This window comes from Ptychodera flava, assembly GCF_041260155.1.
Source record: "Ptychodera flava strain L36383 chromosome 3 unlocalized genomic scaffold, AS_Pfla_20210202 Scaffold_25__1_contigs__length_14229661_pilon, whole genome shotgun sequence".
NCBI classification, from domain to species: Eukaryota; Metazoa; Hemichordata; class Enteropneusta; family Ptychoderidae; genus Ptychodera; species Ptychodera flava.
In genome coordinates, this window is record NW_027248279.1 from 10354923 (window position 1) to 10382817 (window position 27895).

General features: G+C 38.6%; 2 protein-coding genes across 3 annotated transcripts; one reads left to right on the forward strand and one right to left on the reverse strand.

Moving 5' to 3' along the window:
- The first annotated feature begins 386 nt into the window (after positions 1 to 386).
- On the forward strand, positions 387 to 2981 carry LOC139125584 (uncharacterized). Its single transcript, XM_070691685.1, has 3 exons — positions 387 to 580; positions 1999 to 2215; positions 2762 to 2981. Exons 1-3 carry the CDS (start codon positions 553 to 555, stop codon positions 2979 to 2981), a joined length of 465 nt encoding a protein of 154 aa, XP_070547786.1. The 5' UTR covers positions 387 to 552.
- Positions 2982 to 4210: 1229 nt separating this feature from the next.
- On the reverse strand, positions 4211 to 27698 carry LOC139125581 (uncharacterized). Of its 2 annotated transcripts, none has more exons than XM_070691683.1 (6): positions 27480 to 27698; positions 6511 to 6676; positions 6033 to 6200; positions 5671 to 5805; positions 5270 to 5296; positions 4211 to 4922 (listed from the first exon to the last, which is right to left on the reverse strand). In XM_070691683.1, the coding sequence occupies exons 2-6, from the start codon at positions 6647 to 6649 to the stop codon at positions 4846 to 4848; spliced, it is 546 nt and encodes a 181-aa protein (XP_070547784.1). In that variant the 5' UTR covers positions 6650 to 6676; positions 27480 to 27698; the 3' UTR covers positions 4211 to 4845. The 2 variants fall into 2 exon arrangements, with proteins under 2 accessions (XP_070547784.1, XP_070547783.1); XM_070691682.1 differs by lacking the exon at positions 27480 to 27698 and adding an exon at positions 7816 to 8008.
- Between the last annotated feature and the right edge of the window lie 197 nt (positions 27699 to 27895).

The window sequence follows — 27895 nt, forward strand, 5'->3', positions numbered from 1 at the left end:
GTATACTTTTTGGGTTCAGGCTGAGTGTAGACTTCGCTATTTCTTGTGATAAAAGCATGATGTTATAGCAAAGCAAACAAAGAACGCCAAAAACCAACCTAAAAACCACTTTGCGTATGATTACGAATTTGCATCACTATGCATGGCCACGAGACTTTGCAAGAGAGTTTGGAATTAAACGCAAAGAAGCCATCGACCGGTCTTCAAGATATCCGTCGATCTCGGCAGCCTACAAAGATCCATGTTGCCGCCATTTACTTAAAATGCCGATGGGGGGGGGGTGAAACATAAACTGAGAGAAAAAAGAACGAAATCAAGGAATACCAACTTTTTTCGGGAACAGACATATTTGAATACTCATCAGGGTCACGACCTTAGCTCTAGTGCGCAATGTTTGTGATACGAGCAAATATATCTGGGCACGTACACACGGTATTAAATCTCTACTCGCCCTACCATTTCGCACAGAGGTTTTGTTTCTGTAACAGTTGCAATAGTTCGCATCAACTAAAAACTTAGTCCCGGCTGATCTACCAAGCACATGTATACAGTATGCTCCGGACGTTGATGTTTCTTCAGGGTGAGTATAATCCACTGGCAAGTATATTGTCACAGTGTGTTAACGTCCCCTGCGCTAAGTATCGACTGTAAGGATGGGAACTCTAAGCTTGATAACATATCTCATATACATAATAAATACTTACTTTATTTCTCGCCCGTCTTCTTTTGAAGCCTGGCGGCTAAAACATGTTCCAATCTTACAAAACAATTTCTGCAAAAAACTGTGTATAATATCTATTCTGTGTCAAGTGGTCATGAGATTAGAAAACACGAAGTAAAGTGAATATTATGTTTCACATTGACAAATCATCTAAAGATCACAACCATTCAATGCATAGGCTGCTTTCAGTTTGCTTTACGCGCGTTGTAAGAAAACTCAAGACTGATTTCACTCTCAATGAGTAATGTTGTTTTGCGATTGGTCATCGGCACTACGAAGTCACTCAATCTTGTCTATGTGCGATATTAATACTTAGAGGCTTCATTTGTCAGATTGAACTTGCTTGTTATCGAAACTTTCTACGACGTGCTTAAGGACCATACACTGTATTATTGCCAGTAAATAATCATAGCTTTCTCAGCAAATCTGCTGTCCGCACTCTGTTTGCGATCCCTCCTCTTCTGAAAAAAATATCACGGTAATTATCGCCATTACATTGTCGATAAAGTACAATCGATTTCTTGCGGCAAGAACACTTTCTTGTTTTTCTCGTGTAGCTGTGTGGAAATTTTAAATACTTGTAATATTTCCCATGACTTGCCCTGGCTTCTGTAAAGTGAGAAGATATTTTATGGAATCAAGCTGCGTGTTGATATTTGTGTGCTAATGTTACTTGTCCATTGAGGTCATTCACTGTTGAATGACTTCACAAAATGATTTCATCAGTCGCGATGTTCTTTAGTTTCAATATGATATTCTCTATGTGTTTGCCCTATCCTTTGTACTTGAAATAAAAAAAAACAATGTTATTATAGAAAAGTGTCTCTTGTGTAAACGGCTGTAGAGAGTTAATGTACATAACTTTATATAATACATACAAAAAACAATATTTCGATACTTATTTCTGATGGCATAAAATGTGATAATATATTCATGTTTATCGAGTGTAAGTACGTCTACCCCTGGCAGTGAGCTAGGTCAATCAGAACACACGACACTCTGTATGTCCTGCTGTTCTCATCTTTGATCAAAGCAATGCAGTTTACACGGGAGTTCGTTTAAGTCATGCATCTGCTGTTCATACGATAATTACTTTTGTAGAGGTGATTCTATATCTGACTTGATGATTTTACATCTTAAAATATTTGTAAAGGAGGGGGTGTCAATGCTGGGATTGGTACAGGGGAGCTCCTGGAACGTTTGCACAATAATGCCTGGTATTTCGCATTGCTTGCCAACTTAATCTAACCTATCACTTTCCTCCTCGATGTTGTCAGCCATCTTGTTTGTGACGTCACTGGAAGTGGTTGTAAACGAACAGCAAGATGCTGAGTCAGGTGACTTAGACGCCATACTGTACTGCTCATACTCGGGTGTTCCAGATGCCATCGCTAGTATCGTTGTGGAATGGAAAAAACTGAAAGACGATGGAATAAAGAAATTTCTGGTACGGAAGGTAATGACAGATGATACGACTACCTCCATTGATATCAGGTTTGTAAAATAATTCAGAGTGTGACTTTGTGTTTTGGACGTCACCATCAAAAGTATACTTAAAGATAGCCAGTGACATACAAGAAAATTACAACACAGAATTTGACTGATATGACAAATCTGCGAAGAGCGCAAAACGACCTGAATAAGTACATAACACTTTAAGTAACCGACTGAGAAAGACAAAGCTTAGAGTCCCATTCGACTGTGTGATATATGAATTGATTTTCTTTTTTTCTGGTTATCGAACAAGATTATCCATGTTCCATTTACACCACTTACCCTCGATATCGCCAGCAAAGGCTAAACGATGTGGTAGTTTAATCGTCAACTCACTCAACCCACAGACCTTGTAATCATAATATTATTAGGAAATTAAATTGAGCAAGTGAAAGGTTTCCATGAATTGCTATAAATCATCATCGTTTTGATATTGTGGTGAAATATCTCCAATGCCTCTTCTAGGTATACTATTGTGGAGCAGGGTTCACTGAAGATATCAGCAATCACAGAGAATGACCAAGGTGTGTACATCTGTATTGCCAGGTACATCGATGGCCTTCAAGTTGTTCAAGAATGGAAAAGTACAAACCTGACTGTGAGGGCGTCAGACTCTATGGACGAAACAACTGCCCCTGCCAACTACACAACATCGTCGCGTGGGACTGCAGCGTTTCAGAGAGACAATCCTTTTTATTTTTATATTTATCTTGGAATTGTTGCTCTCAGGATAGTCGATGGTGCACACAGTCCGGTTAATTCCTAAACCTTTTACTTTAGATCATTCGAAGGTCAGACATATTCATGACTGTAGGTTCTCTTCCAAAACAGCCAGGACGAACACGGTACAAGGATGGCATACCCATGTACACAATTAGGAACCAAGTCTCCATTTCTATGCTCCGTTGATCCATGCTAATTTAGACTTCACAAAACGTTATATTTGTATGAAGTACTTGCATCGTTTTGCCATGGGCTTCCTACCAGCTCAAAAGTCACCGAGTCTATTTGTTTTAGTTCACCTGCACCGTACACCAAATACCACACCGTAGACACCAGCAGAGTAATACGGACACTGAAGTTGTCCGATATTTCAAGAGCTATTTTGCGAACCAAAACCACTTCGTACATCTTCCGAAACGATTCATAGACGGAATTCTTATGCCAGGGAATCAAATAATATTCTTTAATAATAATTTAAATCGTCCATGCACTGGCATCGTTCATAGAATGGTAAATTTCTTTCAGCGGAATTTTCAGCTGTGTCTTGGTCATTGAAATATTTCACTGTAGAGAGACGCTTTTGAAAGTTGAGACACAATTTTTGACGATGAACTCTATCCGGCAATCTCTCTACGACTCCATACGTTAGAATAGAAAATACTCTACTAAGGGGATAATGAGAAACATATACTTTTTTCGTGCGGTACATTTTTTCTTTATTGATAACAGGTTCTGATATTGCTGCCAAGACAACATGGCAAAAAAACAACAAAGAAGCAGCATAATCATGGCACCATTCCCCACATGATCACGTGATCCTGATACAATGCTCACCGAAACTACAATGCCATAATCGATAATCACATTTTCAGCTGAAATCAAAGTAAGATGCAAAACGATTTGAATGTGTTTGCCGTTTTCATTGACATTCTCAGTCGACAATGAACTGTCACAACTCGGTTATTTTTAGGCTGATATGATAAAATACTAAGATTTGAACACAGCATTATTATAATCTTTCTATCCGGGAATTTCTATATCTGTGGAATATATTATTCAAGTCAGCAAAAACAATGTGTTTCTACATCTATGGACGGACATACTACGTATTTGTTGAAACTCTGCAGCGGCCCCGTAGGCGAAACGGAGCTAGATTCGTAGGCTTAATATTTTATTGAACACAATAGTTGTACTCTGTTAGCATGCTTCATAAAAGACAATTGGAAAGCATTTACAACCATCAAAATAGAATGTACTGATTAGCCAATGATATAGGTGATTTGCTTTGCGCGTACATTTTAATAATGGACGGATAATGACTGCAAAGTTGCCGACACTAAATTGTGGATCTTGCATACATGTTATTGATTAATAACTCAACTTTAAAGTAGCAACGTAATGAACCGTGTACATAACCAGACGCCATCGCTTATTCCTGTACAATCGAGTCATTAAGCTAACTTGTAAATGCAGTGCTCATGAAAAACGTATTTCTAGATTCTCAATTTTTTCCTTTTGTATTACCATGCAGCAGAACTCTTAAGACTGTTTTCTATCGGCAATTACATCATCATTGACCGGCGATAACGACAGTTGTCCTACACAGTTCAAATTTGAAACTTATTTTCCTGATACACAATCGTCGAGTTGATGCCTGTAAATTGTTATGTAATCCATTCTCGTTATTCACCATGTTAACTCAAGGGGGAAATATTAAATTTTCGATTTTCACAACAATAAAACTGGTCAAAATTGTAGTTTCTCCAGTCCGAGACTTTCAAAATGAGACTCACAAGTTGTAGACCAGAAAACTTTTGTAAGATTAGAGAGTCTGGATATCTGTCTCCCAACTGCATTCACAACTCAATGTGTCTAAAGACATACAAAAAAGAAGGTGATGTTTCAGTTTATCCTTGGAGATCAAATTCACCGAGTTGAGCGGCAGCCAACTGTGCAAGTCTCTCTTTCTCAGATTTCCGCCTCGCTGGAAGGAAAACAAAATGAGAACTGAGAGAAAATAGGCCTTTTATAAGCTGAATTAAGTCAGGTATTGTATGCGATAGCGATATATATTGATGAAATATTTGTCATCACCGGTTACTGACTGGGACTCTCTCCATGAGTCAAGTGTAACATAAGCTACAATCTAATAGTTTATTAGGGAATGCGCTGCGTCAGTTCAATTATTTTTTGTTGCCTTGAAATACTACGATTTGGAGGAAGGTTTACAAAAACTATCAAACAATGTTGGAGGCAAACATTGCGAATGAAGAGTGCCAGTAAAGAGTTTCTGGTCAGAAATAATGATGAAAAATTCAGTAATGTACTTACATTGGCTCCTCGGTTTTATATCGACATCTGAAGAGAGAAAATAAAACATTTCTTTTTCAAGTACAAACTCATGTCTTATTTCATGCAAATTATAAACCAATCAAGAGAAGCAATATTTAACCACTACTGTCGTGTCAATATTTCATCTATAAACGATGGCATATCTTTAGCAGATGATAACTATGAAAGGTGATCCAAGTACTGGTCCGCTGCAGCTCTCAATTGCAAGTAAAAATAAACTTAGAGGAAAACTGAAACTGACGTTTTCTCCCCTCCTGATGATAGAATCATACAATCGTCATACCGAGTATACAGGATTGTCACCCTTACCATCATGTTTCGTATGTAATTGACCATTTCAGTATATTGTCATAACCATATAATATGCGACAGTTACTCACCACTGGGTTTATACTCTGTCGCTCTTTTTATTGGTTCTAGAGCTTTGACTAATTCATTCAATTTACTGTCAAAATTGGACTGGTCCGAGAAATCATAATACAGTCTACTTCCATTGATGACCCCGGCCCATCCCTCTGAAAACAAAAGAAAAATGATATACATAATGAGGGCGTAGAAAGGACATACCAGTAAGTCTTCCAAGTTGCTCAGCTTACCCCCCAAAAAACAGTACGTTGTGTGTTCAGTCCGGTCGACAATTTCAAAAGATGATTTAGGATATCACTGGCATGAAGAGCTAAACTAGAAGCTAGAAGCGATTGTAGAGTCATGAATTCCCGGTAACCATGGTAACTGAACATACCTAATACAAGTCCTCTCTCCACTATGACAGTTATGATTGGTTTCTGCTTGGAATCGGCGTAACCAGCCTCTTTCTCGCAATTTCTTGACTTCATGTACTTTTGACCGACGCACATCAGCACAGCGTAGGCGCCCTCTACGCCTTCTGCCATCGCCTTATTGATATTTCCTGTCGAACCAAAATTTAGAATACGAATAAAAAATATCTTTGTTGGTTTATTGTTACTACTGAACTAAGACATACAGCAAGCTAAATTTCACTCGACATTCTGCACTCGGTGAAGATTAATGCTGGACAGTCTAGTTAGGTAAATTATGATGAGGTTATAAACAGTGCGTTCGGCTAAGCAAGGTGGTTATTTCACCCTATATTTTCACCCCAGAGGTCACCGCAACCAAATTAATACCCATGCTTGCCGTTTATAACCTTTAAATGTCATGCCACGCATCTTTCTACCAGTTTAAACACAGGAACCAACCTGACATTTGATCGAGGTCCATCCACGTCTGAAATCCTCTCTTATTCAACGCAGTCTTGATTTTCTTGATCAGCTCCTGGTTATCGCTCCAACAATAAGACAACATCACGTGGCAACCCCTCTTCTCACTCGCCATCATGTGACGTCACTTTCTCAACTGCGCTAGCTTATGTTAAAAAGCATAAATTGCAATAAAAGTACAAGTTAGATATGGAGTACTACACTTCGAAGACAAGATTTTGACACAATAATATACTCATCCGGGTAAACAAAGTGCCAATGAAACAAAGAACTGAGATTGGCGTCCCTGTTAAAATCGTAAGTATTTTAAAATCATCGTTGCGATGAAAAATTGACAGCGCTTTTAAATTTTCAGTTGTTTGCGTTCGGAGGGAATAGAGAGAATTATCAACCGATAAGCGTATCGATTGCTTCAACATTTTCAACATTCCGACACGAAAACTCGTGGTCAGGGAAGCTGGACGGATATTGCAGTGGAAATTTGTATTGAAAGGTAACACTAGTGATTCGTGTTGATGCTTACAACTTTTTCTCTGTAATGATCAAACGAACTGTACATGACATTACACATATACGTACGTATCCGTTATTTGGAAGTTAACAAGCCAGCTAACTGTCGTCTGCAGTCAGTAAAATTGACAATGAGTGAACAGACACACGGCCTCTCTTCCGTGGATCAAGTTCAATATTTTTGAAAAGACATTGTGCAGTTTTGTGTAATGGTCAGTATTCAAATTTTCGCGGTCGTACATATTCATCATATTTGAAGTCGACGCTGTAAATGTTGAAAAGTATGCCGTTATCTCTGTTCCATATGATCAAAATGGACAAGAGTCGTCAAAAATAGCAGCTGTAAATTTGTCAGCGAGAACTGCATCGCAGTGCCCGGTTAGTTGTATGCCTTTCGCCCTTATGATATAATTGCTTTTTCATATACCCATGACCGTATCCGTGTCTCCTCTGACGCGTCGTGACGTCGAACGTAAAACATCAGTCTGATACGGCACGTTATACGTCATCAATTGTTGTTTATTTCCGATTTGATGTTATGACGTTCATCTTGCATTTAACGATCAAATCCATCTTTCAATATAAAACGAAACATATTACTAGTACATATGAATTTAACGTTCCTTTATTTCAGATCTAAAGAGAGTTACAGGACAGGTTGTTGTAGAAAATTAAAAGTTGATGTTTACAATCTGTTGTATTTCGCGCTACTTCGTCGTTCCTGTTCACGTCAGCCATGTTTCAGCAAGAGTTATTAAGTGAATTCAAACTTACAATATTGTCCGTGTAATAATTATCCACCAGAACACGGGACGGTGACCAGAATAAGTAAAGTGGCTCCATTCCTTTTCTGAACTGCGGTAAATTGCGCTGAAATAATCCTGTTTAGACGGTATACACTCGACACGATGCGATCGACGACTTGATCAGCTGTTGTAAACAAACATGTATCAATGCGCTCAGACCAGCAGCAGAATATAAAAACATAGTCCCTTCGAAAGGCTGACAAAAACTAATAAAAATTCTTTATTTTTAATTACCTTTACATAAACATACGGTCATGGACAAATGATAAATCGGTATCCCACGACATCAGCGCTTGGTTGGGACGTACTGCCACTCGTGAGGGTGCGCGCCGCATCACACTCGTCTTCGACTCGTGTGAAGCGGCTTGCACCCTCACTCGTTTCAATACGTCCCAACCAAGCGCTGATATCGTGGGATAACCTTGTATCGTCCTCTCTTTCTCTCTTCAGTATCAACTCCCCGTGGAATTAACCGAGCGACTGACCGAGGACGAAGCTTACGGTACGTTAGATTCCTTTTCTGGTACATTTGCGCCCAACGGGTATTCCTTTTTACCCATTATATTTAGCAAGGGCAGTAGCAATGGAATCCAACCATGGTCAACGCGTCATGTACATTTCATGTGAGGCGATGACAATATCCCACACACATTTCAAATCTCGCGTACACTATATACAACGCATGCGTACAATTTCGCACGTTTGAGATTGTGTGATGTTATGTTTACTGTCACCCAGTCTTTGAAGTTTTGCGACGAGATATACACACATAACTTTTGTTATATTCCTTTAAAATATGTGGAAATCTCACACGACAAGTATCACCCCTTTGTCATAAATCAAATGAAATTTACCATGAAGTACTAAACCCGTTACATTTACAATTTTCTTGAGAGGGGATTCATTTTATGGTTGTTTTTTATTTGATCATTAAACAATTACATATATGTAAGAGTCGGCGAAGTGGCAGCCTAGAGCCGCCTATTCTATGCAACACGTTACAGTGTTCGATGTGAGTAAAAAGGATGCACGTTATTCTTGTTGGTAACGATTCATAAATTTATTGAAGTTATTTAAACTGGTAATGATGTCTGGTTTCCTCTATTTATTATCTGGTTGCCATGTGCCTGAAGTATTTGTGTTTACTTCACTGAAAGGTTTACGCTTGTCATCGCCCCTTTGAAGCGGCTACAAAAGGAAAACCTTGCTCATTGTATTTCTATGACATCGTGACCCGCGCATGTGCCATGGCACGCCGGGCTTCAAGTTGGTCCAAACTGTTGTTTAATGAATGTCTCCCAAGGTGTGGGCTGGTAAATATTCTGTTTACGTGACCCGCTACATTAATCTACAAGGAAAGAAGCGGCCTGACAAAATGGTAGGTATTATAGTCGACCCCATCGATTTAAACCGTTGACGGTGTCCTGAGGAAAGCTCGCCGTCGTTGTCGTTCAAAAATCGCGTTCCTGTGCTACGTGCAGTGTAATATTTGTAAATCTTGATTATCTTGATGTGTATTTCGTAACTGTAGAGTTATTTTGTGTAGTGAAAATAAATGTACTAAGAGCACGAAGAAGACCTCTTTGCAAACATAATCCTACAACCTTTCACTGAATACTGTAGCAGAGTCTCTGCTTATAAATATGTCACCTTCTAAAATTTTATCGTGCTTTTCGGTTCATTATCGATTGCGCCTTACTATAAGACGTCTTTGACAAGAACTATTATAGACACAAAGTCAAGGACAAACCTTGACAACTTAAATGCGAGTCAGTAAAGACCGTGGAAAAATACGATTTTTGCAATCAGTTTAGTTTCCATGTAACGTTCACAAGAAAACTTCATATCAGTACTTAACTTTCAAACTGTGATGACCAACTCGGTTATTTTTTCGTGGGTCACTTTTACACGAATTGACCTCGATCTCATTAGCAGTTTTTAGGGAACGTGGAATAGTTTCGAATTCAAAACAATCTCATGACGAGGAATCTCTTTTCATTAAGATAGAGGGAATGTAGCTCTATTTGGAGTGTAGCTCTATTTCGACTATCAAGCGGAAAGTCTAGCTAATTGTGCCGATGTTATACCGGGAATTATGCCAAACTGTTTAATTACGTATACAATTCAAATTTTGTTTACAAATGTTCATAGTCTACACTAAAACACTAAAAAGCTTACATTAACAATCTATCTTCTGTTCAGGGAAGTCATATCATTATTATTTTATCAGATTTTGCATCCCTGGGAAAGGAAGGGGTTAAAGGTAAAACAGTGACTAATTTCGCTTACTTTGCACATGTATTGATTATCTACGGTCCCTTATTCGTTTAATTTTACTGAGGGCACCTATTATTGTCGGGCTATTGTTGTTTTTAAGGCGCTGCAAACGTTCGTGTGGAGCTTCTGCTTGGTGTATTGTGCTATCGTATTGTCATCTTTGCAGACAGATTCGTCGCAACTCAGTGAAGATAATACAGGTATGAACCTTGACCTCTTCCTAAAGGAAGCCAATCACATTACGGAAACCTGTACTAAACTTTTCTTGATGTGCGGCTCATTTTGAAGCTGGTAGAGTAAGTAAAGTTGTCACTGGCTTGTTTTGTGAAAATCGCAAATGTGATTTTCCCAATGGAGTTGGAGTTAACACAGCGGTGGTAACTATTTTGAATTTCAAAATTCGGTAAAATTGTTTGACACATTGAAGATAATGAATGGATGACCATGAATATATTCGACCCCGGTTTTAGACACAATTAATGAAATCATCGCGAGAATGAATTAATGGTCATGACCATTTATCAAGTTCGTTCTCGAGTTGGTTTCATGTACGTTTTTCATGGGTAATTTGTTCCTCTCGTTCCAAAATTTGCACGGTGACCCCCTATTTTTATTCTTGATTTCGAAATTTTATTGTTGAAAGATTCTTTCACGATAATTTAAGCGAAAGTTTAAGTCTTTTACTTTAGAGGCGGCTGCGTCCAACACTGCGCCGGTCACGCTACTCAGATAGTCTGCTGATATGAGCATGCGCATAATGGAACAAAAATATGTCATTATTGTACTTGGGCCTCAGCCCAAGTACATTTGTTTTCATTCCGTGGGAAAAAACTGTAAGGTATAACCATTTCTGGCTGAGACCAGGGAGGGCAAAACGTATTGGCTTCATCTTTCTTGGCATAATAAATGGCGTAATGATGTTAACTGAATGGAAGTGCTGCTCTCAGCCAGTCTTGAATAAGTGAGATGTGAATATAAATGCTTCTCTATCTGAGTTTTTGCCACAAAATCTTCTGAATATAATCAAAATGTGCATCGAAATGCAACAATTAATGCACCCTCCGTTTACTAGGCGATGGCACGACCCTTGCTACACCCACTGGACGAGCCAAAGTGGGAGGGGTAATTTCGGTTTGGTCGAACAGGAGGGCTCGAGACCAGAATTTAACATTTAAACTTGAAACATGTTTAATCACTGACAAGATGTGGATTAGTGTTAATCAAAGAGAAAGTTTGAAAAGGAAAGGTTTTATATCCCGGACACAATGAAAAACATTACGACTGGAAACTGTACCCCCGGTTGAGAATAGTAATGCCCACAGCGATGGAGAACACTTATCCTTGAGCTGAGAAAACCAGACCATCATTTCGAAATAGAGCTGCAGATTCGAGAAGCTCGTTAAAAATAGCTAGGTACACCCCAGTAGGGGGTGTTTTCGAGTCTTGAGGGCAAATTTCGCCCCTTCATTTAGAAATCGTACGTTTGTTTTTCCAGGGGAACACATCATTTGACACAAAATTTGCATGAAAAGGGGTCGCCAGTAAGCACGTGGTCAAATCTGGCATAAGAAACAATATGAAATGTTGGGTAAAGCCAGTCCAAAATAAACTGATTTGAACTTTTGTGTTTGTAATTTATGCCACTGCAGTAACATGACTTTTTTTGACAACATCACACAATGTAATACGTTTTGAAACTGAATACTCCGACGTATTCTGTGTCCCCTTTGCTAAAAAATACGGTATGCCGATTACCATGTAAGGAGATGATGACGTCAAGACAGATTTGTAGTGCGTTTGGTCTTGGATGGTGCACGAAGTTTTGTCGAGGTAGCTTGTGTATTTATTTCCTAAATGGGAGATATTAGGGTCGATCTAAAAGAAGGCCGAAAAATGTTATGATACTCTAAGCGAGCTGAACTCCAATGCGAATGGTTGGATAATTTGGAGGATGTCCAGACTGATCTCGTCTCATTAAGATTAGGCCTATTTGGCGGTCAGTATTGAATTTCAACTGCGTCACAAGTTTGCGTCGAGCGGTCAACGAACGATATTTTAGAAATCTGGAGACATGGCACATCGCAGTTTTATTTTAGTATTTTATATTTTACAAAAGATGTAAGAAGCAATGATTTTGTTGAAAATTCTGAAAAAAATATAGGAAGATTGATCGCGAACACATTTTCACTAGCCCTGCGTACGATGCTGTGTGTTCCGCTACAGCTACCGCCCCGCACACCACAGCTCTGCAAAGACCCGTACGTGGGTCGGTGACTTCAAATCCATTTTGGGACTTGACGTAAAAAGCCAAGTTACTGCCGAAATTCAGCGTTCTTGGGCCCAAGTCGTATCCCAGCCTACCTCAGCTACTCGATCGCTTCCAAAAATGACAGTCTTTTATTCACTTCTCGTAAATAACCGTCGATGTCGGCAACTCTCTCGCTGGCCCTGCGTACGATGCTGTGTGTTAGCTGTAGCACATAGCATCGTTAGGGGTCAACATGGGGTCGCAGCCATGTTGCCTCAAAACTTATTTCTGTCTGCACTCAAAACTCAAAAATGTCGCATATGAACCTGAAAAATCGATGTAATTTGTCAAACTTCTGCGAAATTTCAGCCTATAGACAAAATTTCATCTAGGTAAGGTAAATTTACTGAAATTTGATCGACAAATAATCCTGAGCTTGAACGGCTCGCCTTCTCCGGGAAGTCATGCATCCGGCCAGCTGCCCATATGGCCGGGTGCATGAGATTGTTTTCAAGCGACGGCGGCAGACCGTACGGGGCTCTGGATATGAACCTACCGCCGGTGTAGCTGTAATAACTGTTGCGTTGTTTTTAATCACCATGGACGAAGTCCGAGGGGACTTATAGGTTTGGTCATGTCCGTGCGTCCGTCCGTCCGTTCACGCCTAGTACCCAACCCATACAGATGCACGTCGATTTGTTTCACAATGCTATAAACTTTGGCCGTGTTAGAGGACTTTTTAGTTTACACCTCCATAGACTCCCATGTATAAGGCAGTTCTCCATAGACTCGCATGTATGATGCCAAGAAAAATAAAAATTTAGTTTCTCATCGTATTCATATTGCCTATTAAAAGGATGCAGTGACAGTTTTTTTGTCCCCACGGATAAAGTCCAGGGGCTTATAGATTGGCTCATATCCGTCCGTGAGTCCATCAGTGAGTCCATCGGTTTCACGCAGATATCTCAGACATTTTGACAAAATATCATGTGACCTTGGTGACCTTTGACCTCAATATACATTATTGTCCATAACTCAGTAACCACAAGTGCTAAACCTTTCATATTTGGTATGATGGGACACCTTATGATGCCACATATTGTACCCATTAATTATGTGCATATCTAATTATGAGCGAGCCAACAGAGCAAGAGGTCTGATTTCTGGTATTTATACCACTCCAGGTCATGTGACCTTTTGTTCTTGCCATCCATTTATCCCTGAAAACACGACTGACACCTATTGTTCTTATGCAAAATAAGTAATCAGTCATACTTTTATTCATATGTAAATAAGTAATCACCACACTTTAATGAAAGAAAATCATTATCATATCAATAAAAGTGTAGTGATTACTTATTTAAATATGAAAAAAAGTATGACTGATTACTAATTTGCAAGAGAACAATAGGTCAAGTCGAGATGTCTAAAGCATTCACACACATTCAATAACAAAATGAAGACAATTTGTTCAACTGATATGTTATAGCATCACATTTTATAATTCAATTTTAACTTTCTTTGGACCATGCTCAATGTAAGAAATAAGCAACATGATTTGTTGATGAAGACTGTCCATCTTTAGATTCGGCGTCTTCTTGGGTTGGACCAATCTTGTCTGCTTTGTTACATTGTTTTGTCGTAACTTGAGAAACTGGTTTACTTACAGATTCCTCTGATTTATCACTAGATGGAGGTGGTAGTAATATATTCGACACATGCTTTTGTTGTGCAGTAGACATACATTTGAGGCGCGTAAACCGTCATCTGATCTGTGACCTGTTTGTTCTTTGATAAGCTGCTCATCGAATCCCTGATGGTACAGAGATGTTGCCGCATTCACCTGAAATTATCAAACACAAGACATATGTGACAAATATCATGGAAATAAGTACAGCCTTTTTGTAACGTTAGTGGAATAGTGAAAGAAATTCTGTGATACTGCCGCACACACAACAAATTGTTTGGTCAATGAATTTAATTTTATAACTTTACAGAATTCGTTTTGTGTATAAATATTTTAGTAAAAGAATAAATTACCTTGCCAGAATATCCACTGTGCTGGCAGTCTGGCCAAGCCATCTTGCACATTTGCTTTGTGTAAAGACGTATATTTTCTGGCAGGAGAACTTGATTATCCCTTGGCAAGGGTCATCGATAGTACAATCCCGTCCGGTGTTATCATCGCCAAGTACTTTTTTATAAGTTGAAGTACACATCGTGGATTTTATGCGCTCCGTAGTAGCGGCTGCTCTTATAGGGCAGTTTGCCCGTGTAAAATCTACTTTGGTTGTTTTTACATGGCCGTCCATGGAACTCTAGGAAGTCTCTTGGGTCATCAGATCAGACAAGTTGACAAGGTCCATCTTGACCAGTCGAAAACACGAAAATGGTATTGAAAGCCTGATGAATCCACGAGGCAATCACATGCATCTACAGATTGAATTCCTTCTCGCTAGCCAATAGCCAACAGATAGAGTAAGGCAAGCCATTTTATTTAACCAATCAGACTAAAATAGCTTCTTCTACACAGGTGCACTATACCACTCTGTAGCCCTTATTCAAATGCAGATTTGCAGTTGACCAGAGCCCTTGTCCTACTTGTTTGGGATAGGTCATTCTCCCAAACTCGCATGCCAGGTGCATAATGACCTCTGTGAACCTTTCGACGTACAATGGGTCACTCCATTCCATTGTGTGTATTCAAATCAAAAGTAGACGATTTATTGACAGTAATTTTCAAATTTTAGAGAAGATTGGCCTGTTTATCGTGGTATAAGTCGTTAATCGCACCTCGTAGGTGAGCTGTTACAGTTGTAATCACCACACTTATGGTCAGGAACTTGTAAACATCACTCGGCCTTCGGCCTCGTGATGTTTACAAGTTCCTGACCATAAGTGTGGTGATTACAACTGTAACAGCACACCTACTCGTGCAATTAACTATACATAGGGATAAGCATAGACGTTTTTTAGGTCTATGGGATAAGTTAACAATATAATTTGCTTGACAAAACTTCACGTGACCTCAATGACCTTTGACCTCAAATATACATATTTGTCCACAACTCAGTAACCACAAGTGCTACACCCTTCATATTTGGTATGAAAGGACACCTTATGACACCATATATTGTACCTCATTAATTATGTGCATATCTTATTTTGAGCGAGCCAATAGAGCTAGAGGTCTGATTTTTGGTATATAGGAATAACTTAGCAATACAATTATTATGACAAAATGTGACGTGACCTCAATGACCTTTGACCTCAAATATATATATTTGTCCACAACTCAGTAACCACAAGTGCTACATCCTTCATATTTGGTATGATAAGACACCTTATGACACCACATATTGTACCTCATTAATTATGCGCATATCTAATTTTGAGCGAGCCAATAGAGCTAGAGGTCTGATTTTCGGTATATAGGAATAACTTAGCAATACAATTATTTTGACAAAATGTCACGTGACCTCGATGACCTTTGACCTCAAATATATATATTTGTCCACAGCTCAGTAACCACAAGTGCTACGCCCTTCATAATGGTATGATGGGACACCTTTGACACTACATATTGTACCTCATTAATTATGCACATATCTAATTCTGAGCAAGCCAATAGAGCTGGATGTCCGATTTTTGGTATATAGGGATAACTATAGGGTAGAAATCTAAATATGCCCATCTAAATATTAGACATCTACCATCGAGAACAAAAGAAATTTGCTGTAATTTGAATATTTAAGGAGTTTAAGCAATTTCCGCTATAAATAAAGAACCCCTGCCTCAAACTCCACAAAAGTTGCTAGACATATTTTGCCGTTGTCATGCCATTGCTTCGTTTAATAACCAGTTAATCAAATGCCTCATTGACAGGAGGAAATTCAAGACCATATTTGAATAGTAGTATATATTGTCCTCAAAATTACTCTATCACGGCCCAAGTACTCATTGCCTTCAGCAATACTGCCTTGTTATTATTATTATTATTATTATTGTACTTGGGCCTCAGCCCAAGTACATTTGTTTTCATTCCGTGGGAAAAAACTGTAAGGTATAACCATTTCTGGCTGAGACCAGGGAGGGCAAAATGTATTGGCTTCATCTTTCTTGGCATAATAAATGGCGTAATGATGTTAACTGAATGGAAGTGCTGCTCTCAGCCAGTCTTGAATAAGTGAGATGTGAATATAAATGCTTCTCTATCTGAGTTTTTGCCACAAAATCTTCTGAATATAATCAAAATGTGCATCGAAATGCAACAATTAATGCACCCTCCGTTTACTAGGCGATGGCACGACCCTTGCTACACCCACTGGACGAGCCAAAGTGGGAGGGGTAATTTCGGTTTGGTCGAACAGGAGGGCTCGAGACCAGAATTTAACATTTAAACTTGAAACATGTTTAATCACTGACAAGATGTGGATTAGTGTTAATCAAAGAGAAAGTTTGAAAAGGAAAGGTTTTATATCCCGGACACAATGAAAAACATTACGACTGGAAACTGTACCCCCGGTTGAGAATAGTAACGCCCACAGCGATGGAGAACACTTATCCTTGAGCTGAGAAAACCAGACCATCATTTCGAAATAGAGCTGCAGATTCGAGAAGCTCGTTAAAAATAGCTAGGTACACCCCATAAGGGGTGGTTTCGAGTCTTGAGGGCAAATTTCGCCTCCTTCATTTAGAAATCGTACGTTTGTTTTTCCAGGGGAACACATCATTTGACACAAAATTTGCATGAAAAGGGGTCGCCAGTAAGCACGTGGTCAAATGTGGCATAAGAAACAATATGAAATGTTGGGTAAAGCCAGTCCAAAATAAACTGATTTGAACTTTTGTGTTTTGTAATTTATACCACTGCAGTAACATGACTTTTTTTTGACAACATCACACAATGTAATACGTTTTGAAACTGAATACTCCGACGTATTCTGTGTCCCCTTTGCTAAAAAATACGGTATGCCGATTACCATGTAAGGAGATGATGACGTCAAGACAGATTTGTAGTGCGTTTGGTCTTGGATGGTGCATGGTGCACGAAGTTTTGTCGAGGTAGCTTGTGTATTTATTTCCTAAATGGGAGATATTAGGGTCGATCTAAAAGGCCGAAAAATGTTATGATACTCTAAGCGAGCTGAACTCCAATGCGAATGGTTGGATAATTTGGAGGATGTCTAGACTGATCTCGTCTCATTTATTTGGCGGTCAGTATTGAATTTCAACTGCGTCACAAGTTTGTGTCGAACGGTCAACGAACGATATTTTAGAAATCTGGAGACATGGCACATCGCAGTTTTATTTTAGTATTTTATATTTTACAAAAGATGTAAGAAGCAATGATTTTGTTGAAAATTCTGAAAAAAATATAGGAAGATTTGATCGCGAACACATTTTCACTTGGGGGTCAACTAGCCCTGCGTACGATGCTGTGTGTTCCGCTACAGCTAACCGCCCCGCTCACCACAGCCCTGCAAAGACCCGTACGTTGGGTCGGTGACTTCAAATCCATTTTGGGACTTGACGTAAAAAGCCAAATTACTGCCGAAATTCAGCGTTCTTGGGCCCAAGTCGTATCCCAGCCTACCTCAGCTACTCGATCGCTTCCAAAAATGACAGTCTTTTATTCACTTCTCGTAAATAACCGTCGATGTCGGCAACTCTCTCGCTGGCCCTGCGTACGATGCTGTGTGTTAGCTGTAGCACATAGCATCGTACGCAGGGCTAGGGGTCAACATGGGGTCGCAGCCATGTTGCCTCAAAACTTATTTCTGTCTGCACTCAAAACTCAAAAATGTCGCATATGAACCTGAAAAATCGATGTAATTTTGTCAAACTTCGGCGAAATTTCAGCCTATAGACAAAATTTCATCTAGGTAAGGTAAATTTACTGAAATTTGATCGACAAATAATCCTGAGCTTTGAACGTGACAGCTCGCCTTCTCCGGGAAGTCATGCATCCGGCCACAGTCGCTCGAGAGCTATTCAGCTCTGGGACTATTCGCCCCATAGACGAGTATACAGAAGCGAGAAATACCTCGCTTCTGTATACTCGTCTATGGGGCGAATAGTCCCAGAGCTGAATAGCTCTCGAGCGACTGTGATCCGGCCAGCTGCCCATATGGCCGGGTGCATGAGATTGTTTTCAAGCGACGGCGGCAGACCGTACGGGGCTCTGGATATGAACCTACCGCCGGTGTAGCTGTAATAACTGTTGCGTTGTTTTTAATCACCACGGACGAAGTCCGAGGGGACTATAGGTTTGGTCATGTCCGTGCGTCCGTCCGTCCGTTCACGCCTACAGTACCCAACCCCATACAGATGCACGTCGATTTGTTTCACAATGCTATCAAATTTGGCCGTGTTAGAGGACTTTTTAGTTTACACCTCCATAGACTCCCATGTATAAGGCAGTTCTCCATAGACTCGCATGTATGATGCCAAGAAAAATAAAAATTTAGTTTCTCATCGTATTCATATTGCCTAAAGGATGCAGTGACACAGTTTTTTTGTCCCCACGGATAAAGTCCAGGGGGCTTATAGATTGGCTCATATCCGTCAGTGAGTGCATCAGTGAGTCCATCGGTTCACGCAGATATCTCAGACATTTTGACAAAATATCATGTGACCTTGGTGACCTTTGACCTCAAATATACATTATTGTCCATGACTCAGTAACCACAAGTGCTAAACCTTTCATATTTGGTATGATGGGACACCTTATGATGCCACATATTGTACCCATTAATTATGTGCATATCTAATTATGAGCGAGCCAATAGAGCAAGAGGTCTGATTTCTGGTATATAGGGATGAGTTAACAATATAATTTGTTTGACAAAACTTCACGTGACCTCAATGACCTTTGACCTCAAATATACATATTTGTCCACAACTCAGTAACCACAAGTGCTACACCCTTCATATTTGGTATGAAAGGACACCTTATGACACCATATATTGTACCCATTAATTATGTGCATATCTTATTTTGAGCGAGCCAATAGAGCTAGAGGTCTGATTTTTGGTATATAGGAATAACTTAGCAATACAATTATTATGACAAAATGTGACGTGACCTCAATGACCTTTGACCTCAAATATATATATTTGTCCACAACTCAGTAACCACAAGTGCTACATCCTTCATATTTGGTATGATAAGACACCTTATGACACCACATATTGTACCTCATTAATTATGCGCATATATAATTTTGAGCGCGCCAATAGAGCTGGAGGTCTGATTTTTGGTATATAGGAATAACTTAGCAATACAATTATTTTGACAAAATGTCACGTGACCTCGATGACCTTTGACCTCAATATATATATTTGTCCACAACTCAGTAACCACAAGTGCTACACCCTTCATAAATGGTATGATGGGACACCTTATGACACCACATATTGTACCTCATTAATTATGCACATATCTAATTCTGAGCAAGCCAATAGAGCTGGATGTCCGATTTTTGGTATATAGGGATAACTATAGGGTAGAAATCTAAATATGCCCATCTAAATATTAGACATCTACCATCGAGAACAAAAAGAAATTTGCTGTAATTTGAATATTTAAGGAGTTTAAGCAATTCCCGCTATAAATAAAGAACCCCTGCCTCAAACTCCACAAAAGTTGCTAGACATATTTGCCGTTGTCATGCCATTGCTTCGTTTAATAACAGTTAATCAAATGCCTCATTGACAGGAGGAAATTCAAGACCATATTTGAATAGTAGTATATATTGTCCTCAAAATTACTCTATCACGGCCCAAGTACTCATTGCCTTCAGCAATACTGCCTTGTTATTATTATTATTATTTTTTATTATTATTATTATTATTATTATTATTATTATTATTATTAATTTCAGCATAAAGGAACTGTTCAATCGTTTCGACAGAGATAGAAATGGCAAGATCGACAAAAGGGAACTGGATATCGCAATGAGGTCTATTGGTATGGAGGTATACGATGCCGAGGTGGCGGAAATGATAAGCGAGTCGGACGCCGACAGTAAGATATTTACTTACTATTATATTACCATACCCTGTCCGTCGCATTTAAATTGGTCGAGCTAAACCACGTGACTGACCACAAATACACGGTAATGGTTTGTTGACATGACCGTGAATATGAATAATATCGTAAACATCGTAACCTTACAGCTAAAACGTTAATTGTGATTTTATAAAGATCATAATCAATCCCAAAATAAAATGGAGTACTTGTTGGCCACTTTAGACATATTTTGTCCGGAAAAAAGTATCGAGATTTGCAAAATTGTTACAGCGGATATGGCGCGTAACCAAGGCCAAAATTCGAACTTCAATTTTGGATTGTCCTATTTGGATTAGTATATCGAATTTTGGATTAGTATATCGCATTTTCAACTTTCGAACTCTGATATTTTGATTAATTCAATTTTTGACTAACTCATAGAGGGCCCCTAGAACACTAGCCAGGGAAACAAGCCAAAAATGAGCTTACAATAAATTTTGAGTACGAAAGTTGAAAATGGGATATCCGAATCCAAAATGGGAGTTGCGAATCCAAAATGCTCTAAACGAATGCAAAATGGGAGTTCGAACTTTGACCTTGATTACGCGTTATACAGCGCGCTTGATGGTCGCGTATTGCACTACTCACTGACAAGTTTTGGAGCCCGTTGTCTTTCACGTGGGAAAGTTTTGCATATTTTTATGGTTTTCTTGGATTCGTTGATAATATAATGGAAATAACAGACTCCGTCCTGATCATTAACGTTCATTTATGGGCGCGGGCGAGGGGAACGAAAATTAACGGGCTCATCAAGTCTCGTTAAGTTAAATTTAGGCTTTCCTCTCGCCCTTGCCCATAAATAAAAGTTAATGATCAGGGCGTCGCCCATTATTTCATAATGTACGTAATAGCTATGTCAGATAAGCAAAAGGGCTACCATTACTTAAGGTGGACAGATACTCGGACTCTCAAACCTTTACAATTCTTTTACTGGTATACCACATGTAGGGGTTCATTTTAAAGCTCTTGGTGTAAGAAAACTTTTAACCGTCTTAGTTTTTCGAAAATTGAAATTATTTTTTTCTCCATAGAGCTAACACAGGGATGGCGGCCATTTTGAATTTCAAATATCGAATGTATCTTGGGTAATTTATTACTCTAGTTCCAAAATTTGCATGCCAGGGGTGACCTCTGATTTTTATTCTTGATTTTCAAAGCGAATTGGTTGAAACATTCCTTGAGGAAAGTTTAAGCAAAAGTTTAAGGCTTTCACTTTCAAGGTGCATGCTACCTTAATTAATCTATGAGGTTGTCGCATCGGGAGATAGGCGTAATATTCCTCAGGTCAAATTTACGAGCTTCTACTCTTTCATTTTCACAGAGAGCGGAGGCATCGAATTCAACGAATTTATTGACCTGGGTACAAGCATTTCGTTAGTGATCACTAGACGGGATTTCTGGAATTCGCTTGGAGAGTTAGCCAACCAGATGTGAACTGAAAATGCTCACGTGTTTCATTATATATTGCAGTTATGTGTAAATTTGGACCTTTGCCACATGTTTGCAACTTCATTGAAAGTATTATGATCAACATAATGAACAATGTTCACCGCAGATTAATTCTAAAAGGTCATGAAGTATACAAATATGTCATTAGCTGAAATAAAATTATTAAATTTCTTTGACTGCTGTCATTGTATCACCACTTTATATAGCAAGTGTAATAACCTTTGGCCAAGTCCTTCAAGCCATATATGCCAAAGTGTGAAAGCTCATTAGATATGCAAATTATAAATTAGCTGACATGAGCGAAATTGTGAAATGACTTTCATATTGTTTTAAGCTGTTATAATCATCAATGTACATTGACTTTTTTTTGCCAACTTTGATCAAGTAAATCCAGTATATATCCGTATTGAAAAAGATCATTGAAAATGCAAATTATGAATTGGCTAAAGTAAAAATGCTTAATAATTTTCAATAATGTTGTATCATAGTATCTTCAATATATGTAGCAAGTTTCATCAACTTTGGTCAAGTCAATTCAGATATACATGTATATCCCTAATGAGCAAAGTTCATTAAATATATAATTAGGAATTGGCTAAAGTTAAAATGCTTAATGACTTTCAATAATATTGTATTATAGTATCTTCAATGTACATGACAAGTTTCATGAACTTTGGTCAAGTTAATTCAAATATATGTCACTAATTAGCAAAGTTTATTAAATATGCAAATTAGGAATTAATTGAAGAGAAAATGCTTAATGACTTTCAAGAATATTGTATTATAGTGTCTTTAATGTACATAGCAAGTTTCATCAATTTTGACCAAGTCAATTAAGATATATATTGCTAATTAGGAAAATTATTTCTTATGCAATTTGGAATTGGCTAAATTAAAAATGTCTTTTGACTTTCAATATTATATCGTAGTATCTTGGATGTATATAGCAAGTTCTCTCGATGTATAACCGTTTTTAAAAATCATTAATTATGCAAGTGAGCAAAAGTAAGCAAGCCACACCCATCAAAAACTAATCAGTTCTTGCCGTTTGCAAACTAAATCTATGTACCAGATTAATGCTGATCTGGTGGGGCGTTTTTGAGATATTTGGCCACAGACAGACAGAGAAATATCCAGACAGACAGACACACAGACACACAGACACACAGACAGACAGACATCACTGCAACTTTAGCCCACGTGTGTGAACACGTGAGCTAAAAATGGCGACGGTTACGTAGTTGCCAAGGAGCTCAAAGTTCTGACGAAACTCGGGAGAAACTTAACGAACGAAGAAGCGCAGGATGTGATGGACAAGGTGGATATTGACGGTGACGGACGAATAAACGACACAAGAGATGTGGCTTTCGTCTCATACATATTATTTTTTTTTAGTTAGAAAAAAAAACTAGTATTCACAGATTGTCATCAGGCAAAATAACTAATATAACCCTTTTCGTAACCCGCCAAATTTTATTAAAAACCCTCTGACCCTGTACCTTTTGAGGATTTTTGACTCTAATGCATAATTTTGCAAAACTTTGCTGTTGTTATGCACTCATGAGCTGAGTTTAATTAGTCAAGAACATTCTCAATGTCATTGTTCTTCACGACCTCAAAACCTTGAATTCAATTATTCATATTTAGAATGTTCTGGAAATTTAATAAGTCGTGTAAGAGAAATAATTTTAGAACAGTAATTAGCATGACATGTCAATAGAAGTTCTAGATTGTTCCTACATTCTCTTAAATAACCGTTTGAGTATAAATAGGGGACCGACACAACTTGCAGTCAGACATTTTTGGATCGTGTCTCTTGTGTGTTACTTCAAGTCTTTGGAAACTCCAGCAGTATTAATTTCAAGACTTTTCAAGACCTTCACTGCCAACGCTGGATTTATACTGTGGACTTTGTGCAACTTCAAGCCTGCAAGCAAAAGGACTGTTCATTCATCGGACTGACTGTTACATCTCTGAGACTGGAGCTTTGCCGTCCCAGCTGAGATAAGTAGTCTGTACACTTTTACAGTTTGTATTCTATCCCTTGACTTAGTGATAAGTTTTATTTTCGTAATAAATTTCGTTTTATACGGAAAATGCTGAGTTCATCTTTTGTTCCTTTTCTGTCACGTAACATTGTGTTTTGATGAGTCTCACCCATTGAAATCAAAAACAAAACCGTTCCAAACCACCCTACCCTATGTTCTCAAGCCGTGCTTACTCAAACATGCACGATACCTTTTTTCAGCTTTACAAGGAAGGATTCATGAACGTGAATTCGAAAATGAAACACTGAAACTGTTGCTCAAACTTTCCTTATTAAAATATTTGACCTTTCTCTTACAATATTTAGAAAAATAATCAGCTGGGTCACCAAGCAATGTCTTGCATCCTTACTAGCTAGAGAAACAAATTACTGTAGAGTTACTGATATATGAAATTCAAAATGGCCACTCTGTAGAATATTTTTCAGATTTGCTCTCACTCCAAGAGCTTGAATATGAGCCCCCAAGTGAAAGATCAAAAATAAAAATGTGAAAGGTACAGACAACCTTAACATAAAGAATAAAAACATTTCAAGCCAATTGGTTGTTGTGTTACGTCAATATGACAATGAAGAGGGTAAACAAACTCGAAAGCAAGTGATATGCAGAACTGGAATGAGGAAAATGAGGAAAGAAAGAAATGTTTAACGTTTTCATGCTAACATTCTAGTGAAATAGCCTCCTTGCTGTTTATATATTTATACCACTCCAGGTCATGTGACCTATTGTTCTTGCCATCCATTTATCCCTGAAAACACGACTGGCACCTATTGTTCTTATGCAAAATAAGTAATCAGTCATACTTTTATTCATATGTAAATAAGTAATCACCACACTTTAATGAAAGAAAATCATTATCATATCAATAAAAGTGTAGTGATTACTTATTAAATATGAAAAAAAGTATGACTGATTACTAATTTGCAAGAGAACAATAGGTCAAGTCGAGATGTCTAAAGCATTCACACACATTCAATAACAAAATGAAGACAATTTGTTCAACTGATATGTTATAGCACCACATTTTATAATTCAATTTTAACTTTCTTTGGACCATGCTCAATGTAAAAATAAGCAACATGATTTGTTGATGAAGACTGTCCATCTTTAGATTCGGCGTCTTCTTGGGTTGGACCAACCTTGTCTGTCTTTGTTACATTGTTTTGTCGTAACTTGAGAAACTGGTTTACTTACAGATTCCTCTGATTTATCACTAGATGGAGGTGGTAGTAATATATTCGACACATGCTTTTGTTGTGCAGTAGACATACATTTGAGGCGCGTAAACCGTCATCTGATCTGTGACCTGTTTGTTCTTTGATAAGCTGCTCATCGAATCCCTGATGGTACAGAGATGTTGCCGCATTCACCTGAAATTATCAAACACAAGACATATGTGACAAATATCACGGAAATAAGTACAGCCTTTTTGTAACGTTGTGGAATAGTCGAAAGAAATTCTGTGATACTGCCGCACACACAACAAATTGTTTTGGTCAATGAATTTATAACTTTACAGAATTCGTTTTGTGTATAAATATTTTAGTAAAAGAATAAATTACCTTGCCAGAATATCCACTGTGCTGGCAGTCTGGCCAAGCCATCTTGCACATTTGCTTTGTGTAAAGACGTATATTTTCTGGCAGGAGAACTTGATTATCCCTTGGCAAGGGTCATCGATAGTACAATCCCGTCCGGTGTTATCATCGCCAAGTACTTTTTTATAAGTTGAAGTACACATCGTGGATTTTATGCGCTCCGTAGTAGCGGTTGCTCTTATAGGGCAGTTTGCCCGTGTAAAATCACTTTGTTGTTTTTACGTGGCCGTCCATGGAACTCTAGGAAGTCTCTTGGGTCATCAGATCAGACAAGTTGACAAGGTCCATCTTGACCAGTCGAAAACACGAAAATGGTATTGAAAGCCTGATGCATCCACGAGGCAATCACATGCATCTACAGATTGAATTCCTTCTCGCTAGCCAATAGCCAACAAGATAGAGTAAGGCAAGCCATTTTATTTAACCAATCAGACTAAAATAGCTTCTTCTACACAGGTGCACTATACCACTCTGTAGCCCTTATTCAAATGCAGATTTGCAGTTGACCAGAGCCCTTGTCCTACTTGTTTGGGATAGGTCATTCTCCCAAACTCGCATGCCAGGTGCATAATGACCTCTGTGAACCTTTCGACGTACAATGGGTCACTCCATTCCATTGTGTGTATTCAAATCAAAAGTAGACGATTTATTGACAGTAATTTTCAAATTTTAGAGAAGATTGGCCTGTTTTTCGTGGTATAAGTCGTTAATCGCACCTCGTAGGTGAGCTGTTACAGTTGTAATCACCACACTTATGGTCAGGAACTTGTAAACATCACTCGGCCTTCGGCCTCGTGATGTTTACAAGTTCCTGACCATAAGTGTGGTGATTACAACTGTAACAGCACACCTACTCGTGCATTAACTATACATCTATATATTATATATATATATATATATATATATATATATATATAATATATTATATATATATATATATATATATATATATATAATACATTGATGAATGTAAGTGACCCATGAGAGACTTAACCCACGTCCCCGAATACATTTCGGTTGCTCTACCAACTGACCTAATGGATAAATCGGCACACTCCGTGAACATGTATTGTAGCCCTGCGTACGATGCTGTCTGTTCCCTGCGTTGTGGCCCTGCATACGATCCTGTGTGTTGCCGGCGCCAGGAACACACACATAGGTGCCTGGAGTTGCCTGTGTACTTGCATAGAGAGAAGGGACCCCTTCTCTATATGCAAGTACACAGGCAACTCCAGGCACCTGTGGGAACACACAGCATCGGACGCAGGGCGACATGTACCGCAGTGATACATATAACGACGGTGGAGAAGTACGCTGGCTAAGTGACTCCCTAGGCTATTGGCAAAAAGACTTGTCAGAGAAGCATGTTTTGTCAGATAGTCACCTTACATACGTACTGTGTCCATGTAAGTATATATAGTCTCTATATAAAAAGTGTATATATTCGGATGCATGTACATATGTATGCATGTATGTTTCTGTTCGAACATGAAACGTACACACAGTCAGGAGTAACATAATGCATTTCCTCTGATTATAAAATTGTGAGATTTAATTCGCTGAGATTTTTAATGAGCCATTTTGTGCTCAATATTGCATGCTTTGGCAATCAGAGTCAATCCTATACGGTGTCATCGGGCAAATCTTTAAGTAGAACACTATACGACTGTACTTCCCCATGTATTACGCCATACACAATAGTATTTTTTTGGAAACCTTTCAGAAAGACATCGACATTTTGAAGTCACAATATTTGGACAACGAAGTCTATCTTGACAACAAAGCCTTTAGTTCTGACCTGAACTCTGTTTGCCTAACAAGACCAAAACACTGACTAGCCAATTCGATCATCGTTATAAAATTGTACAAACAGAAAATTCGCTATAGATCTACATTCACTATGACAAACATTACGACAATAGTAACAGTGGGTAAGCTTACCTTGGCAGGTGTTCTTCTGATCGCACTCTTTACTTCAAACAAAATGTCTGTCTTATAAGAACAGTGTCGATAAACATCCGGGATGTTTCCGTCGTCGGTAGCGGTGATTGCGTCGAAAGCAGTGGTCTTTGTACCCATGAGATTGTCGATTTGACATCTGAGGTCAAATGTTTGTAGGCGTGACACGGTGATCACCGTCCGTTACAGTGACGATAATCTAACTGTGGCAGTATTCCAAAATTGCCTTCATATGGTTAATGGCATCTGTTTGTGTCAATCTAGCCTCTACAGAGATGTCTTTGACTGACACTCGATGAATCGTGATAAGGAACGTTTAAAAAATCCTAATACGTACCTGTGGGCGTCATGGAATTCGATGTTGTTGTAAAACATCTTCAGGCAAGATCTAAATACAT

Excerpts from the sequence above, each read along its gene's own strand:
- LOC139125584 (XM_070691685.1), top strand. The coding sequence starts at position 553 with ATGCTCCGGACGTTGATGTTTCTTCAGG. Across the intron at positions 581-1,998 it reads GACGTTGATGTTTCTTCAGG|CCATCTTGTTTGTGACGTCA; the intron begins GTGAGTATAATC and ends CGATGTTGTCAG. Across the intron at positions 2,216-2,761 it reads ACTACCTCCATTGATATCAG|GTACATCGATGGCCTTCAAG; the intron begins GTTTGTAAAATA and ends CTGTATTGCCAG.
- LOC139125581 (XM_070691683.1), bottom strand. The coding sequence starts at position 6,649 with ATGATGGCGAGTGAGAAGAGGGGTTGCCACGTGATGTTGTCTTATTGT. Across the intron at positions 6,201-6,510 it reads GGACCTCGATCAAATGTCAG|GAAATATCAATAAGGCGATG; the intron begins GTTGGTTCCTGT and ends TTGGTTCGACAG. Across the intron at positions 5,297-5,670 it reads GACAGAGTATAAACCCAGTG|ATGTCGATATAAAACCGAGG; the intron begins GTGAGTAACTGT and ends TTCTCTCTTCAG.